This window comes from Limanda limanda, chromosome 19 (genome assembly GCF_963576545.1).
Source record: "Limanda limanda chromosome 19, fLimLim1.1, whole genome shotgun sequence".
Classification (NCBI taxonomy): Eukaryota; Metazoa; Chordata; class Actinopteri; order Pleuronectiformes; family Pleuronectidae; genus Limanda; species Limanda limanda.
In genome coordinates, this window is record NC_083654.1 from 14,135,243 (window position 1) to 14,153,197 (window position 17,955).

Here is a 17,955-nt window from a genome sequence, read left to right on the forward strand (position 1 = left end):
AAAGGCCGACATGCAAAAGAAGCTGCTAAATTACTGAGGACCAACTATTTCAAGCCGTGGCTACATATCAGGGGTTTTTATGAGGCTACTCCTGATGGGGTGTTTGGCAAAAACACAATGTTAACACACTGTACAGAATGAGAATAGACATACAAATTCTTTTATACAATAAAAATATTTCAGAAAAAAGGTCGAGGACAGTGATCTGTACTCGATTATTTCACCTTAAAGCACAGAAGAGGAGAAAAACAAGGAAGGTGATTATAAGCAGTTCATGTGAAATGTCCTTTTTTATGTATGTATGTATTGTCCGTAGAAAATGCGACTTGCTTCATTGTGTAACAGTGTGTGAGGGTGGGGGTGGGGGGGGGGTCAGGTGGGTCTCAGAGCCCCACAAACAGGCTGTCTCCATGTGTCAGTCAGCTTATCAGCCGGTCCATAGCAGCCTCCGGGATTTCAGCCAACCAGCAGTCTCTGTGCGTGTGGCCCCTCGGGGTCAGATCTCCGTCAGCGTGACCTTGTAGGCGTCCGTGTGGCTCTCGATGTTCAGGATGAAGGTGTCTTCGTTGGAGTAATGCTCGATGATGTTGTCGTCCATGTTCACGAGGATCCTGACAACAAAATGCCACTTTTAGTTTCACATTCTAATCTAATCGGAGTGGATGAAATAGGTAAATGAGAGACGTCCTTCTGTCACTCACCCTTTTTTACTCTTCTTGTACACTTTGGTTGCTCTGTCCGTGGGCACGCTGTACTTCTCGGATATCTGCGGATGACAAATTCAAACGGTCTTTAAACGGCTGCTCTCCTCTTCCTGACGTTGTTCTCACGTGCAAACGGGAAGACGACCACTCACAGCGTCCGTCAGGCCTCTGAGCGTGGGAGACTTCAGCATCAGAGCGTCAAACACCTCGTCGGCCTCCTTCCTCACGTACAACAGCACTGCGGAGTAAAGAGGAGGAAGTTTATATTATTCCTGCAGCTGATTTTGAAGCATATATACTGTATGTTTATGATATATTTGTGACATGAATCACAAAGCGTCGGCCTTCTTTCAGGATTTGTCACATTTATGCTCTGAGGAATGTGGCTTTGATTGTAACTTATAAATATCTATTTTCATTATGATGTCATATTTTGATATTTGTTTCTTTTATTTGATTAGTCTTAAAACTTTCATAGAGGCCGAAGTAATGACAAATGCCCAGACAAGCTAGTTTCATTAAGTTATATGACTATTGATCTGAAAAACTATTAAACTCTTTTAGTAAATAGCTGCAATTGATCCTTTCACTGATGAATCTTAGAAAAAATCCAGACTGTTTGACAAAAAGGGCAAACTCTGCCAACTACCACATTATTTTAATGTTGCACATGTATATTGATATTGTAGCTTATACACTATCACTATTATTGCTTCTCCTTCTAGTCCTATTTCAGTCTAACTCACATTTGAAATGTTTCTTGCAGCAGCAGATCATGGAGTTGAGGCACGTTACGTTATTAGAGCAGTTTAGTAAGAGTTGACCGCCTGATTGCTCTTTTTTATTTCTCATTACATTTCCCCTTGAGCTCCGGTGTCGAAATGTAATTTCTTACAATTCACTTCCCCTAATCTCCCATAGGAATGTTGTGTTGTTGAATAAATGTAGTTTTAAAAAAAGAAAATAACAGTTCTAGCCCTGATGTATAATGAAAATCTATTTGTTGTCCTTTGTTCATGTCTCATTTGTTACATGTGATTATTAAAAACGACCATTTCACTATAAACAAATCGTTAGAATTGTCAGTGTGTTGTTGTGTTCCCTTATTTCAGATCAAGGCAGGTGTCTCTCCTCTAATGGTCCAGCTCCTTGTGTACTGTTCGATTTCTTAGAAGATAAAAGAGGGGAAAAGGGCACAGAGAGAAGAAGAGGAAGCTGCCATCTTGTACCTCTCTTGTGCGTCTCCTCTTTGATCTGTTTGAGAGGCGACGAACACAGGTCCTCGTCTGACGGCCTGAACATCCTCTTCACCAGCACGCCCCTGAAAACACACACAAACAAACATGTTGTGTGCGTTCCTTTTGCATATGCGGTCATGCGTGCTTCCTCCGCACGAGCTTGGCATCTGTCTCTGCGTTCATTTGCATGCTTTATATTTGTGTGACCCGACGTAAATGGAAATGCACATTTCCTCCCGAGGCGCACACTCACCCGTCTCTCTCGATTTCCTCCGTGTTGAAGGTAAACACCTGGAAATTAATCCAAACAAACGCGTTAGGTGTCACATTCACGCACAGATGACAAATGTTTGTGGTCACATCAGGAAGTAAGAAAGAATCGGCTCTCGAGGAAGTTTAAAACCAGAAAAACTTGTTGAATCGCAGCTATCGGGTCATTCTGATACTGACTCCAGTTTCACCTCAAAGCGCCTGAACTCAGCTGACAGAAAACTGGTTCTGTGTGTTGTGTGTGGTGTGTGTCTGTGTGTTGTGTGTGTCTGTGTGTGTGTGTGGAGGTGACGCACCTGTCCAGCCCTCTGCAGGTTACCGAAGTGGACGTCAGGGATGAAGAGGACGGGCTGAGACTCCAGGTCAGTCATGGTCTTGAAAGACGTGGCGTCAGACTTTTTGGGGGCAGATATCACACCCGCACCTCCGTCCTTCCCTGGAGGTGAAGCAAGAAAGAACATTTAGAAAAGAACAGATACGTTTTCACAGCCAAAACGAGGAAAAAGTGATCATGTTGCCTGTTTGTTTGTTGATTTGTTGTTTACAAGCAAGATTACACAAAATCTATTAAACAGGAACAATTTACAAACATCTTACATGTGATTTTCTTTAACATCAACTTGATGCCTTTATAGCTACAATTATTTACAGGAATAAAATATGTATATTTAACATGATTTCATAGAAAGAACCTTTTAGACTTCGATATAAGATAAATAATTCTCATGCAGCTCAAACCTTTGGACTTCTTACGGAAAAGTTTTCTCTCCTCGTCCCTTATTTTCCTCTCTGCTCCCTTAAAAATAATTAATAAAAGAGACAACTTTTAAAAACAGTTGACAAAAGCATGTGAATAAAAACAACCAGCACACAGTAAATACAGTGAACACTGTGTATATTTCACTATGTTCAGCAGAGGCGCAATGTGGAGGTGAGACCACTAGAGGGAGCACTAAGGTCATTATTGAACTGCCTCACTCCTCCTCCCTGAACACACTCATCTGTCACACATATATAATTCAAAGCTGTTTACATGAGAAGATCTATGATGTTTAAATAAAGCTGAAAAACGTATAAAGTGATTATCACACATATCGCAAATAATTACGCAGTTTGCAATTGAAAATTTGACTTTGAACTTTGAAAACTGCACGCTGATTAAATTCAGCATTAAAGTGTGAGGCGGAAGTTACATGTACGAATTGTGACCCTCTTTCTTTTTGAATTTGAGCAATAATCAATTTTATCTACAGTCTTGCTTTTTCTTTTTTTTGTGAATGAAACAATACATACGTTGACAAAATAATCAGGATATTAATTAAGTTCAGCTCTAGTCACAATTGAGTGTTATTCCTTCTTTAGGATGACGGATTTCAATCTGCTTTAACAAATATTGCTTCGTAAAGACAACGGAGAGCAGTAACTCTCACCACCGGAAACTCTGACTAAATTTACTAATTTGCATATTATTTACTGATAGAAAGATCAAATGTGATTGCTCACCTTGTCACAGAAGACCTTGATCTGGGAGAAGGCCCTGTGCAGCGGCTTGTTGCTGCGGTTGTTGTAGCTGTACGTGTCGATCTGGATCATCAGGGGAAGACCCTTCACTCCTTTCTGAGAAGAGAAGTCCGTACTCAGACAGTTGACTGTGATGAAGATCTGACAGGGACACACAGAGAGGGGAAGAGGGTTATACATTATATTCTGTTTGGAATGAAATATAGTTGCTGAAGAAGAAAGTTTTCATTGTGCAGCTCATAATTGAATCCGGCTAAACATACACAGCAAGTCCAAATATGGACGAGTACAAACAGCAGCTGGTCAGTGAATGACACTAAATTTCTTTGGATCCTTTTCAGTAGTTGAGGACTTGTTTCATTTTGAGACACATCATGCTTCCTAGGCCAGTGTTTCCTTTACAATCTGTGTGTGTAAGACTCAATACTTCATGAATACTTTCACACAGATTAAAGTCCAAAATGAAAAATGTCCATTGATATATCTTAAGTGAATTGAACCTTGCGTCTGCTGGAATTTGGAACATATTCTTTTTCGATGCTTGGAGCTGCACAAACAAAATTCCTTTCACCTCCGTTGCATTCGGCTGAAGTCAAATGTTGAGATATCTGAAAGTCCTGGTAGATACAAATCAAACCGGCGTGTGAGTGCACGGTTGCATAGCTCTGTCAAAAAGAGAACATGTTTTCTTGTGATTTGTTTGAAAGATTCTTGAGACGAAACAGTGTCTTCTTCTTCTACACATAACAAGCGTCACCATCAGTCTCTGTCTTTTACTTGGTTTTAAATGCACTCCTAAATGAAAGACAGGGAGGTTGGTCATTAACTTGAACCATAAAAACTCTATTAGCCGCAGGAGCCAGGAGGAAAGCCTCATTAAAGTGTCTCTCAGACTGTGGCGGCTAAAAGTACAATGTAAGAATTTAACGACAAGATCAGTGGTTAAACAAGAGTTTGGGCCTTTTACCACTTTTATTGTTTTGCTTTGCTTTGTTTAGATGCATCAAAGTATAATCCTGCAGTTTGTAGATGAGATCAAATAGACAAATTTCTCTTTATGATGAATCTGTCCTTCCCTTTTATTAATAATATGTATGAATGGGTATTATTTAGATTTCATTTGTGTCTGCATTGTTTTTACAACATGTTGTGTCTTCGAGGTTTTCCTGTTCTTGAGAGCTACAGATGCTCTATCCTATTACCTTGCCCAATAAGCTTGGGTGTGGTCCACTTGGTGACACTGGGATCTCTAGGATTACCTCCATACAAAGATGTGCTTGTGATTGAAAAGCTTGACTTAATCATTTATTTAACGGTGGCCTTTTCTCTCTATATGTGATTCATTTGGACTTCTTGGAACTTGAATTCCACTGCCAGGAAACATCCTTTCCACCTGTCCTTCCTTGTCCCAGATGTAACTGTCTATGACGGAAAAAAGGTGCTTCCTCAAAACACACATACAAACACAGAAGTTACAAACACAATAGATCGTAGAGCTGGGCGATGTGGCCAAAAATAACATCAAGATAAAAATATCATAATATCGTATCATTAGATATTGAGAATTATCACAATAAATGTCACGTGATTATTTATTTTTAAGTTTAAAGGCTGATTTTCGCTCCTGTGGGAAGGTTGTGCCTGGTTTTAATCGTTTTAGAATCTACATTACTGGCAAAGTACTGGTGCACTCACTGGGAATTTAGCGTTATTCTCAATGTACTTACATAGTTAACAAACCTCTATATTCTATTCTTAATATCAAGTTACAAATAGAGCAAAAACTAAATGATTGACAATAAACACTAATGTTAAACCCCAAAAAATAAAAATAATATTGTTATCTAGTTTCTATTGGTGTTTGTTCTCTTTTTTCAGTCATCCCTGAAAACGTAGTATACTAAATTACTTCACATGTTTTTTTAAGTTGCACTTTCCCTCATATATAACACAGACACGCACGAGCTTGTAGAAAACATGATGTTTCCCATCATATCTCTTTCAGGTGTCCTATTCATTCTGACACTTTGCCAACTTCTAGTTTTCATTTGTAGTAATTCAAGAAGATTAAAATATCTCTTTCACTGTCTTTTTTTAAACCTGCCCCTCTGGCAGCAGCAGCAGACCGACTACCTGGTTGTTACACCTGCTCCTGCGCTGCCACAGGTATATCCAAGCTTAACAGTGACATGAATGAGGAGAAAGAGAGGGATAGAAAAAGAAAGAGAGGGAGGGGAAGATGTATAGAGAGAGAAAGAGTCAATATTGGCCCAGAGGAGTGCGCTTGGATTTCCTCCAGCAACGTCTTTGTCCCCGGGCTGCTCGTAGAATGAAAGAGCCACACAACACACACACAGGGCGCAGACTGACTCACGCACACAGTCGCCCGCATTCACACAGAAATGAGGGCAAAACAAACAACAGAGGGTGGGGACCGGGATCGGTGTGTGTTGGCCCTTTGGGGCCTCTGGAGTTCAAACAGCGACCGGGCTCCATTTAAAGGAGCGGCCAAAAAAGGAGTGGGCCACACAAAGAGGAAGAGGACAAACAGAGGGAAAGGTACACAACGCTCGCCCCGTATGTCGGACGCTCCGCGACGCGGCGGGTCGGCCGCGAGCGTTTCCAATTCTCCTGTTATGAAAACACATCGGACAATTTCATTTACTGCCGAGCTCTGCGGTGTTTGTGATGCCGACAGGCCGCCGAGCTTGCATCACACTCGAGAGCCGGCTCATTTGTCGAGTGAGTGCGTTTGTTTGCCAACACCTGAATCATCACAATAAGACAGAAAGAACCTGTCCTGCTGCTTTTTCCACCCGAGCGACACACCTCCCAGAGTCAACCTGTCCCTGGGAAAATGACAAGCGTTATATTTGTGCAGCGTACCTTGGCCTCTTCGTTCACGTCCCAGGTGAAGGAGATGGCGTTGTAGGCGATTTCTTCGATGTTCCCGATCGTGTTGAAGCTCTCCTTGTAATCGGCTGTGAAGACAAACAGGAACAGGATTTACTCACGTGATCACGACCAACTACAGGAAGATTCTCATACATTCATAGAATCCTCTTTAGCAATTTGGGCTGATAGGGCTTTAAAACCCCCTGTGATTACAGCTCGGATTGGTCAATAAATGACAAGCAGGAAGCTATTGTTGGTTGAGATAAGCAATCAAATGGCACGCTTCAATTTTATTAGATAAAAGCTTATCTGCCTGAGCAAACAAACTCTCAGGCTTCAAAGACCCGGGAGGAAACACAGGAGGCTGTTCTGGCTCCGAGGACTGAGGGAGTCCGAGGAGCACGAGCACTGTTGACCTGTGTGGCTGCAGAGGTCGGGTGCTGGCATGCTGGGGAAGAGCCTCTATACAGTGTGAATGGAGATGTCTATTTAACTTATTGGATGACCCTTGTCCGTGTGTTTGTAAGCAAGATTGCACAGAAACGCCTGAAGGGATTCCCACACAACTCGGTGGAAGGATACAGTTCGCTTCAGGGAGGGGCTTGTTACATTTTGGGGCAGATCCGGTTCAGTGGGTGGATCCTGGAATTTTTTTTTATTACTTTCTTTAACATTTCGATAATGAGTGTTCTATCAATATCTTCACAGTTTTCCCCAGGAATAATTCATGATATGAACATTTAAGGAACTCATTTTTATGAGTGTTTGAAATTTGGTGCAGCTTGATTAAATGTAAGGAGGACTGTAAGATATTAGAGATAAAATAAGGACAGTCCCAATTCTTGAATTAGTGAGATTAAGAAAATATGTGGTTTTCTCTTATATATATAAAAAAAAAAAAATGTTAAGCCAATATAGTACTTGCTACTCTAGGAAACTACTCAGACTTTTATAAAAAAGTTAGCCACATACATATTCAGTAGAGTTGCTACAGACAGCAGTGGGAAGTCTTTCCTGGGATTTGCTGACAGTGAGATAATTAAAGCTTTGAACCATCTGACTACTTCCACTGATGACTCCAGAAGAAAGTGAATTCACGAAATCCCCCCCTCTACTTTTCCCCCTGGATTTAAAATATCTCAGATGCAGATCTGATGAGACACAGACATGAACCGGACCGATTGTCTTTGCAGGAGAAACATTTCTGCTGGTGAGCGTCCGCCACTAACATCTGACCTCCTCCGTCTTCCCAACCCACGCTTCCTGGTTCTCCGGCAGGTTCACGAAGCAGCAGGACAGGCAGCGACATGCCCGGTCTGCCAATACCCCCCCATCCCTCGCTAGATAACCCCATTCAAATGATCTATTCACCAGTCCCCTCCCCCACCCTGATAAACCCTCCGCCGCTATTCAAATCAGCTCCGTGGACAGCTTCAGGTTACAGGTTGCATCCAGCGACAGGCCCACCTGACTCTGAGGAGACGGTTGGAGGGTGGTCTGTCATTTGACCTAAAGACATGTTTGAATGGACAACCCCCCCCCCCTTCACACAGACAGACACACTCATAAACTTGTCCAGTATTTGACATGCAGACAGTGAGTGTTTATATAAGCACATATAGATATCTGAGTGTACATGTGCACGATGGGAACATTTCAAGTCCTCTGGGACAAGATCTAGATACACGCTGTCCATCTACTGCATGGCGCGCGCACACACACAGAAACACACACACACACACACGCACACACACAGAAACACACACACACACACACGCACACACACACGCACACACTCCTGCAAACACAAACTCATCACAATGGGAAATGCCAAACAGGATGCCAAAACAAACCACATTGGAGCAGATGACACACTCTCTTTTATATTATATCTTGTCAGTGTTATGATAAGATATAACCTAAGACACTCCTAAGCTGCCAGAGTGTCCAATCATTTTTTATGCATGTCATTGATATGATAATACGTGATAATAACTTCTTTACCTACTGAGGCACAGCTATGATCCCAGCCTGTGACCTTGACCTTCAACTGATGTGAAAAAAAATCAATAGGGCAGTTCCTGATCTTACGCTCAACCAACGTGCCCAGTTTAATCCAAGTTCAATTGACACTTCTCACGTTATCGCTGTGACAAACAAATGGAACTTTGATTTCTCCGATTTCTAAACACAGTGTCCATCTCACAGTTTTTCTCAGTTCAAGTAAATATAGAAATTAAAAACCCAGATCTAAATTGGGCAAGATTCCGTTTTAACAGACCAAGACCAGCTGAGGAAACAGTGTGGCTAGCATTCCTCTCCCTGCCCCAACAAGCTGTGCAAGTGTGTGTCTGTGTGTGTGTGTGTGTGTGTGTTTCTGTGTGTGTGTGTGTTGTCCCATCCGCCCCTCGTCTCTCTCACATACCTCTGACTCTCTGCCTCTGTTGACAGGCCCCGGCTTGTCAAACGCAAACTGCCTACGAGCTTCTCACACACACTTGTTCCACGAGGCGTAGGAAATAGTTTGGTTCACATTCAAATCCGTCAACCGAAAAAAACAACAGCGGCAGACAAAAGGTCAGACGTGCTTAGATCACATTCGTGAGGCTGCAGATCGGCACACGTACACGTTCGCCCGTGGGAAATGCCTCGGGAGAGAAAGTCTGCCTGATTTTCCCATTTTTCGTTTTCCAATAATCATTGTTTTGCTCAATCGTCCAGGCGATGTAGGGGAGATTAGAGGATTTGTGTTGAGTGTCTCAGCAACACCTTGAGGTGTGTGGGTTACTGTGTGTGAGTGTGTGTGTGTGTGGGTGGGTGGGTGTGTGTCTGATGGTAGAAGGTGGTGGACACCTGAACAGCCCTCAGGCAGACAGTTGGGTGGGGGCTTGTTTGCTCTCCCTTCGGTCATGCCTTGTTTATCAGCTGAGCGCATTCCAGCGTTTGCAATGACATCAATCTGTCACCGCCTTTTCTTTCATCTGTTCTCATTCACTAATTCAGCTGCTCAGTTCCGACTTTGCCGACGCTAACACGGGAACACGGAGGAAGGAGCTGGGGCGCGATAAAAAATCTCTTACCGATGTCGAGGACTCTCTGCTTGGCCGTGTGCTGCCGGGAGTGCCAGTACTTCCAGTATTTGAGCTGCTCGTCCCGGTTCTTGTCCTCACTGAACACGACCATGACCACACTCTGAAAACAGGGACGAGACAGGAAGCAAGTTCAGATGAATGCAGCAGATGATCCAGTGCTTGAATTTGTGTTAGTGTAAAAACCCCAAATTCCATCAGAGGCTACATGCATTCTAATAAGATTCTGTTCAACAACAAATCTCCGTCCAGGCGGTGATTTTAGCTCATTGTGAGTAATAATTTCCATCCGACCAAGAAACCTGACAACATCAAATGACCCTCTACGTACATGTGCTGGTGTAAACAGGAAGCAGACTGGCGAACCTGCAGTTGGTTGTGTAGGTACAGGAAATACAATCAACACGATGCAACAATGGTGAGAAATACGAGCTGGGATTCATTTCCATGGACATATTTTTATTAAGTAGTTATTATCGCTGGTGGTCAAGTAGCGAGTGATTGGAACCAATCAGGAAGCAGATTTATTTGTCATCCATTTCCTAATGTCTCAGTTTCTGCACGTCTGCACTACAACCCCAGAGTTTTCAAACACCAGAGGAGTGTGGACGATAGTGATGCCTTTTGAAAACTGAAACGTAGTAGCATGGATGATCTCTTCTTCCAAGTCTCTTCATCCAGTTCCAACTTGAGTCTTTCTCCGCACTTACAACCGCTACTCATGTCAGTAACAATTACTCATCCAGCTAATTGCTGGGATCTGAGCCTTTGCGAAATAGAAGTCTGACAATCGCACAGGTGTTAAACCAAACCCAACCAGTGTCATAAAACCATGTTGAAACCAGGTTGCTGTGCATTTTAAAAGGAAAAAAATGAGCTTAAAGAAGCTAAAATGCTCTGGAGAGATGAGGGGAAACTGCAGATTTATCATCATTGGATGATAAACACTTCTTTCACGTGTGTGTTGTCATCTGATCCGTTGTTAGTATGAAAACACAGAATCCTAATACGGTGAAGGAGCGGAGCTGGGACTGAAACACTCACCCGCACTTTGCTGATGGGTTGACGGAGGCGATTGTTGGCGCTGAGCTCGTTGAGCGTCACGGCGTAGAACTGGCCTTTGTTCAGGTAGGTCATCGGCCCCTCGCCCTGTTTCTGACGCAGCGAGCGAGTGGCGTCCAGCGTGTACCGGAAGCTGTCACTGTGCAAACACACACACACACACACACAAGCATAAGGAATGACATGTAATTACAAATAATAAGGCAGGACGAAGGGGTTTGCATTCCTTCCTAGATCACTCCCACTAGTATTATTGTTTTATTGTATTATTATTTCTAAATGGTAGATCGGATCTTTACACTGTAATAAATATTGAGATGGTGTTATTACTTTTCAGTGACTTACACTCTCTCCTGATGGAACATGTAGTCGTCTGGAGCCATAGAAGAAGGTGTGTGGTACTTCTGTTCAAAAGAAACACGAGTTAACTATTTGGACACAATGAAATCTTCTCAGAGAGGAACTGGTTAAACAGGAAACGCTCAGGTGCTCAGCAGTGGCATTGTGATCCACTCAGATCAGGATGACGATGGCGTTCTCAAGAAAACCGAAAACAAACATCAACATCCACTTGTATGTTCTTGTTCAGGTAACAAACCTTTGGACTCAGTGAATCATATTTAAACGTCTCTCTGTCTGAACGTCTCATGAAAAAACGACAACTCCACCCAACACACACTGACTGTTACACTTCACTACATTTCCCACGGTGTCTGTGGTTTGTAGAAAGTCAATGCTGACATAGTCTCTTGAAGTAAAACATGCCTTTTGAATATGTTTGAATTTGAATTTGAAGACCTTTATGATGTATTTCTTTACTTTTTATTGCTAAATATCAAAAAATAAGCTGACTAAGCTATTTATTTGTCCTATTATAATGTTTATATTTGTTATAAGCAACAATATTATCAAATAGAAAACTGATGACCTGACGTAGAAATGTATGGAACAAAGGTTATTCTTGAACAATGCTGCTATTTGTCTGCTATTTGTCTGCCGGGTCTTTGTTTGACCTCAGTTTTAATATGTCTGAGTCATTAAACCAGTTGAAATGTGATTTCTCCTTCTTGAATTCATTAATTTTAATAACTTTAATAGAGATCTCCCTCCGTCAGGTTGTGAACCACCATGTTAGTGTGTATGGTTCCTTTACAGTGACAACAGTGTGTGTTGTGTCTTTCCTCACCCCGTCTCTCTCGTCCTCATACGGGCTGTCGGGGGGGCTCTGCTGGTCCTCCTTCACGTACGAGCTGTGGCTGACAGTGGTCACCTCGTACGGACTCTGTTCGTAGATCACCCTCGCTGGCTCCTCCGCCTCCGTCCTGTAGTGAAGCCCCGGCGCCGTGGTGAAGACGGACGTGTACACCTCGGCCTTCACCACGGCCCCCGACACCACGGCCCCCCCGCCGCCCGTGGAGCTGCTGAAGTGCTCCCGTTTGTTGTCCTGGTGCTCCGTGTTCAGGGACAGGTTGACGGGGACGGACTTGAGGACCTGAACGCGATTGTCCAGAGTCTCCATCTCGCTTTGGCTGCTCGGCAGCGTCGACCTGAACAAACAGGTGGATTAGAAATGATGTATTTTGGCAATTTATGTTTGGAATTTCTTCTCTACAACACGTATTGTCACACAAACCCTGTCAATGATAAACATAAATACTATCTTGTGCATCAAATGTAAATTAATCCGCAGCTGAAAATAGTCCCAAAAAATGCTTCAATGAATGAATGACTTTTGCTATGAACTACTTTTTTTTAGGAAATCTCTTCAGCTATTATCACTTGTGTTTTTAATAATTAAAGTCCTTTTAACAATAGTGAGCATGTCTGAAATTCTCACAAAAATTTGCATCTGCTAATAAGAAAGAGAAAATGTTGGCAATGTTGGTTCTTCTTACAAACTGCAAAATGTTGCAGACCAGTTTCACCAACTACACATTAGTTAAATGTTTTCATAGGGAGATTCATATCATGAAATATTCTGTCATTCATCAAGATGATTTTTTTTCTGGCCTCAGTGCAGCCTGAGCCCAAACAAAAGTCACTCAGCTGTGATATTTGCCCACATACACACAAAGTGCTGGTTTTGTTATCTTCAGCTTATAGTTCTGCGTCATGATGAGGATTATTTTTATTTCTTAGCCTTTTGTATTAAATTGTTAAATAGGTCAAATACCAGTGTTAGTAATTTAATTTCCCACACACACACGCACACACACTTGGTCCTGTCTATGCATGTGTAACCTTGACTGACCTCTTCTCCTGTTCCTCTGTAATTTCAACAACTCTGGCAACTGGCAGGAGTCTCTTTTCCTTCGGCACCTGAAAGGACAAACATACGACGCCATTCAAAACTAAAACAGGAAGTAATCATCTCTGTATTTGGTTTGAATAAGTCAGAACATATTCTATCAGTGATTTATGTACAATACAAGTTTATTTTTGGTCTTTCACATTGTATTTTAGCAACTTTGTCCAAAGACAAATGGTCAATTAATTTCATTAAGTTGCAGTTAATAATATAATAATGAATGCAGATTCATTTTAAAGTTTAAGATGTTGATTGTTCATCTGAAGTGCAGTGCACCACAAATATTTGGAGCATCTGAGTCCATCTCTGACGCTGCTTCACTAACAATATTGCTTTTTTATACTTTTTAAACCCCTGAATTCCACATATATTCTTGTTGTATGTTCTATGGTTCTGGACCTTGTAGTAGTCGTAGAGCAGGCCCAGGGCGTTGGCGCTGTCCTCGTCTCCGTTGATGCTCATCATGGCCTTGGTGGCGGCGGTCAGCGGGTTCTCCAGGTACGTCCGCCATGCCTCATCCTCGCTGGTGTAGGTCCGGCGCACTGCGGGGAAGGAGCTCTCGTTGGGGACCACCACCACCAGACGCTTACTGGCAATCACATATAAAAAACACTTGAATTCAAAGGGGACTGTGTTTAGATGTTATCACTTAAATCAACTGGGTTTCATTAAAAGCTAATTTCCTACTTTGCAAAATAAACTATTTGTTGGCCTGCTGATTGACAAGGCAGAATTATTCAGTCAAAACTCAAAGATCTGTTCCTTTATCATTATTTGGGTTATTATCTTTATGCAATCAAAAATACTGCTGCCTGCCTCATTTTTCCTGCCTGACAGGTGCGGATCCTTCTCTTTGCACTGGAGGCCCACTTAAGTCGAGATCACAGACCAGTTAAACACACAGTGTTGTCACAACATTTATTTGAACACAGGCGGCTCTGAATGTGTCAACTGTCACTTCGTAAATGAGCGACGCAGGTCTAATGTCACACCTTTAAGAAAACAATACAATACAATACATTCTATTCATTATTATACTCATACAACTTCCATTTCCCCCGGTTGTTTATTTGATTGAGTTTACAACAACTCAACACGAAGAGTTAATATGGAATATTTTCTTTCTGTACGTGCACTAGACATTCTAAATATAGATTTCTATATAAACTAATTCGTTTTGCATGTGAGGTTTCTTTAATTGACACAAACTGCTGCCTGTCAGGTTCACCTGCCAAATAGGACACACATGTCCTGCCCCCAGTCTGTGATGTCTCACTGAGAAATCGTGGAATAAAAGATGTCGTAACAGAAAACAACAACCAGGAAGTATCGGCTCCAACGTGTCTGACCTGTGGCTCGTCACAGCTTCTTTTAAATGCTCATCACGTCTTATATTTAAATCTCTTTCAACAGCAGCTAATCGAGCTGTTTCCGTATTTCATCGGTCGTGTATTATCACAAATTCTGATCAACTTCTCTCCATGGCAATACAGCAAGACATGGATGTGATGAAGTTTATGATGTGATCAACTCTACTCTGGTGGATCTGACTAAATGTTACCACAGTGTCGTAACAACAGCAGACACCTGTTGTCACAGCAGCGCTGATGCGGGAAACCTGAAGCAGCAACGCACTGCAGAGTCTCTGAGAAACAAGCTGCACACATTCACACACTCACAGAGTTTGATTTTTTAAGAATTTTTCAAACACAGCCCCCTCCCCCATACACAAGTATGGTTGCATTGACATATAAGTAAATATGACTGTGTTAAGGCCACATCATCTACTGCTGCTAATACTACTACTACTACAAATAATAAGAAGAAGAAGAAGAAGAAGAAGAAGAAGAAGAAGAAGAAGAAGAAGAAGAAGAAGAAAAAGGCTATCATAAAATTAGAAACCTCTAATCTAGCTTCTAATTGAAATATCTACTTATAATTATATTAAAATAATTCAAATTAATTCATAATACTTTTTAAATAAAAAATAAAATCACAAAAGATATATATAATGGAATACAAATAAACATACATTTTAAAAGTTAAAACTTTCTACATTATTTGTTGGATTAAAATATAGCATATGTTCCTAAACATTTTGAGATGTTTTCATCCAATTCAAACCGTGCTATTTATAATATTTAATCAGATTAAACATGAAAAATGAAGCAGATTGGAGGTGTTGTTCCTAGAAATAAAAGAAATGAAATGATCGATTGTTAGTTGCTATAAGTACAAAGCCTATAAATGGGAGTTTCTAGTGTAACACAACCAACAAGCTGCACAAACACATGCATCGCAATGCAAAAGGCCTGAAACATGAACGAAAGCTTAAACTGTTTTAATTCAAAAGAAATGGATCGTTTGGAAAAAAAAATCTAGTCCACTGCACTTTGCAGGATTCCCCCCCTCACCCCCCCATCAGTCAAAAATGGCGAATTCAGCTCGAACGAAATCCGCGGAGCCAAGTTTTGCCTGACAACTTCTCCTCCAGGGCCTCAGACTTTAAATGACGTCTCCTTCACAATTCATTATTAACAAAAGTAATAAAACAAGAAAAAGGAAGATTTCCATCCCTGAAATAACAAGATTCTGACAATAAAAGCAGCTTTCCCCCCCCCTTATAGATAAAAGCCTCTCTAATGAGAAGGCAGCTTGTCCTCTGATGGGAGATCCTCTCCTGCGGCTCGATCACTTACTTGTCTGACTCCTGTGACATATTTCGATCCTTCCTGGAGAAACTGGACTTTCAGGTCGGAGCAGGTAACAGAGTGAGCGAGTTTCCAGAAGTTGAGCTACAGGTAAGGCGACTTTTCCTCCGCCTTCCCCCCTCGGAGCGGCGGCCTCTCCCCCGCGACACCTGGCAGGTAGATCCGCCTCAGACCTCCTCCTCCTCCTCCTCCTCCTCCTCCTGCTACTCCTGCTCCTCCTCCTCCTGCGTCTCCTCTGGAGCAAGATGGCGACAAATATCAACACATCCCGCAGATAATATCACGTTTATTCGCTTTAATGGCCGAGCAGGCAACTTTGCGCTGGAATTCCTGCGCTGTGCATCCAGGGCGAGTCTGTGGTCGCTGATTGGCCGCCGCGGAGCCGAGCTGAGCCGTGATTGGCTGAGGCCGGAGCGAGGCAGGTAGAGGGCCCGCCTCACCTGCGAACGTAGAGACCGGGATGAGAGAGAGAAGCAGGAAAACACAGCTGAGGTTCAGATTTTACTTTTTTACTATTATCATTATTATAGAAATGAAGAAAAAAAAAAATCAATTAAATCAATTAGGATCCAAGGTTTCTAGTGATGGAGGGGAAGGAGCTCTGAGATGACCCCTGACCTCAGGGTTTCTTCACCCCCTTTATGTGTATCACTGACTTGAGTGTGTATGTGTGTGTGTGTGTGTGTGTGAGTGTGTGTGTTCCAGGTAATCTCAGAGTGAACAGACAGAAGGCAGCCAGGGAGGAGCCCTGTCATTAGTGGACGGGCCATTGTCTCCTTAATGAAGCCATTGTATGAGAATGAGATACCAGTGTTTGGGACTGCAGTGCCAAAGCAAACAGACAACAGTGTGTGTGTCTGTGTGCATGTGTGTGTGTGTGTGTGTGTGTGTGTGTGTGTGTGTGTGTGTGACTGACCCTAAATAGCCCTCTTTTTCATGTTTTTCTTTTCTTCTATACTTTCAAAAAATTGCGCTCAAAAAATTGTCCGGCTACAAAAATTATATGCTACAGAAGCATAATTACATCACTCTAAACAGATCTATTAATGTAACATACAATAAATACACTAAGGTCTATTTTTTATGAACTGAGTATACTTCTATTCTGATATATTTTCCGTTCATAGTAGGATTTTAAATGCAGGAACTAACGTAAAGGTTCTGCTGCATTTCAGGGGCAAACACTCTCAACGTAGAAAATATGATTTCCAAACTGGTTTGATGTCTTCTCCAAGGATTTGCATGACAAAATGAAAACATTTTGCTTAAGGATGCCTTCAGGCGACCTCGTATGTAAATGTAAAAATGATGTTTCAGATTCAGTTAAACCGTCACTGGTGTTTTGTCTCTCTGTCTGTCTGTTTGTGTGTGTGTGTGTGTGAGTGTGTGTGTGTGTGTGTGTGTGTGTGTGTGTGTGTGTGTGTGTGTGTGTGTGTGTGTGTGTGTGTGTGTGTGTGTGTGTGTGTGTGTGTGTGTGTGTGTTTGCGTGCACTGTGTGTGATGCCATCCTCCCTTGTCTAATTTGTTTTACAGAACACCTGGGCGTCCTATGAGCTCTCTCTCTCTTTCTGTGTGTGAGTGTGTTTAAATGGAACTAGATAAATACAGGTGGGGTCATTTTCTTCTCATAGATACACAAAGATAGAGAGATGAACGAGAGATACGACAGACAGGGAGGAAGAAGATTTCCTTTAAAGTCGCAGAGGAAGAAAGTAGAAAAGATGATTTGCTGATGAATTCTGAGCCCAGTCCTATTATAACTTTATTATCACTTTCCCCAAAGAACATGGCTGTATTACTGAACAGGTCTACCTGTGTCAAAAGCTTTGAATTAAAAATGTTGTTAACATTTACAGTTGAAAAGTTGGGCAACAAAGACACACGAAACTACCACAGATAGATAAACTACCGCAAAGATGCTGATGACTATAAAAACAAGACTCAAAACTGCCACAAACAGAGATAAGCTAACACAAAAGAAACAAAACAACCATAAACATGTGCAAAGCTCCCAAATATAGTTGCAAAAACTACCACAAAGATGCTTATAACTATCACATTGAGACACAAATAGATGCAAAACCACAACAAAGCTTGTTTGCTCAAACACAAAAAAAGATACACAATACTATCACCAACACACAAAACAACAACGAA

At 41.9% G+C, this 17,955-nt stretch overlaps 1 protein-coding gene across 2 annotated transcripts; it reads right to left on the reverse strand.

Annotated features, from left to right (window-relative positions):
* Positions 1 to 496: 496 nt before the first annotated feature.
* Positions 497 to 15,806, reverse strand: grhl2b (grainyhead-like transcription factor 2b). Of its 2 annotated transcripts, XM_061093134.1 has the most exons (16): positions 15,787 to 15,806; positions 13,487 to 13,676; positions 13,031 to 13,098; positions 11,904 to 12,326; positions 10,762 to 10,918; positions 9,709 to 9,820; positions 6,620 to 6,714; positions 3,716 to 3,874; positions 2,927 to 3,008; positions 2,509 to 2,654; positions 2,196 to 2,233; positions 2,099 to 2,101; positions 1,934 to 2,025; positions 857 to 942; positions 702 to 766; positions 497 to 611 (listed from the first exon to the last, which is right to left on the reverse strand). In XM_061093134.1, exons 1-16 carry the CDS (start codon positions 15,804 to 15,806, stop codon positions 497 to 499), a joined length of 1,851 nt encoding a protein of 616 aa, XP_060949117.1. The 2 variants fall into 2 exon arrangements, with proteins under 2 accessions (XP_060949117.1, XP_060949116.1); XM_061093133.1 differs by lacking the exon at positions 2,099 to 2,101.
* Between the last annotated feature and the right edge of the window lie 2,149 nt (positions 15,807 to 17,955).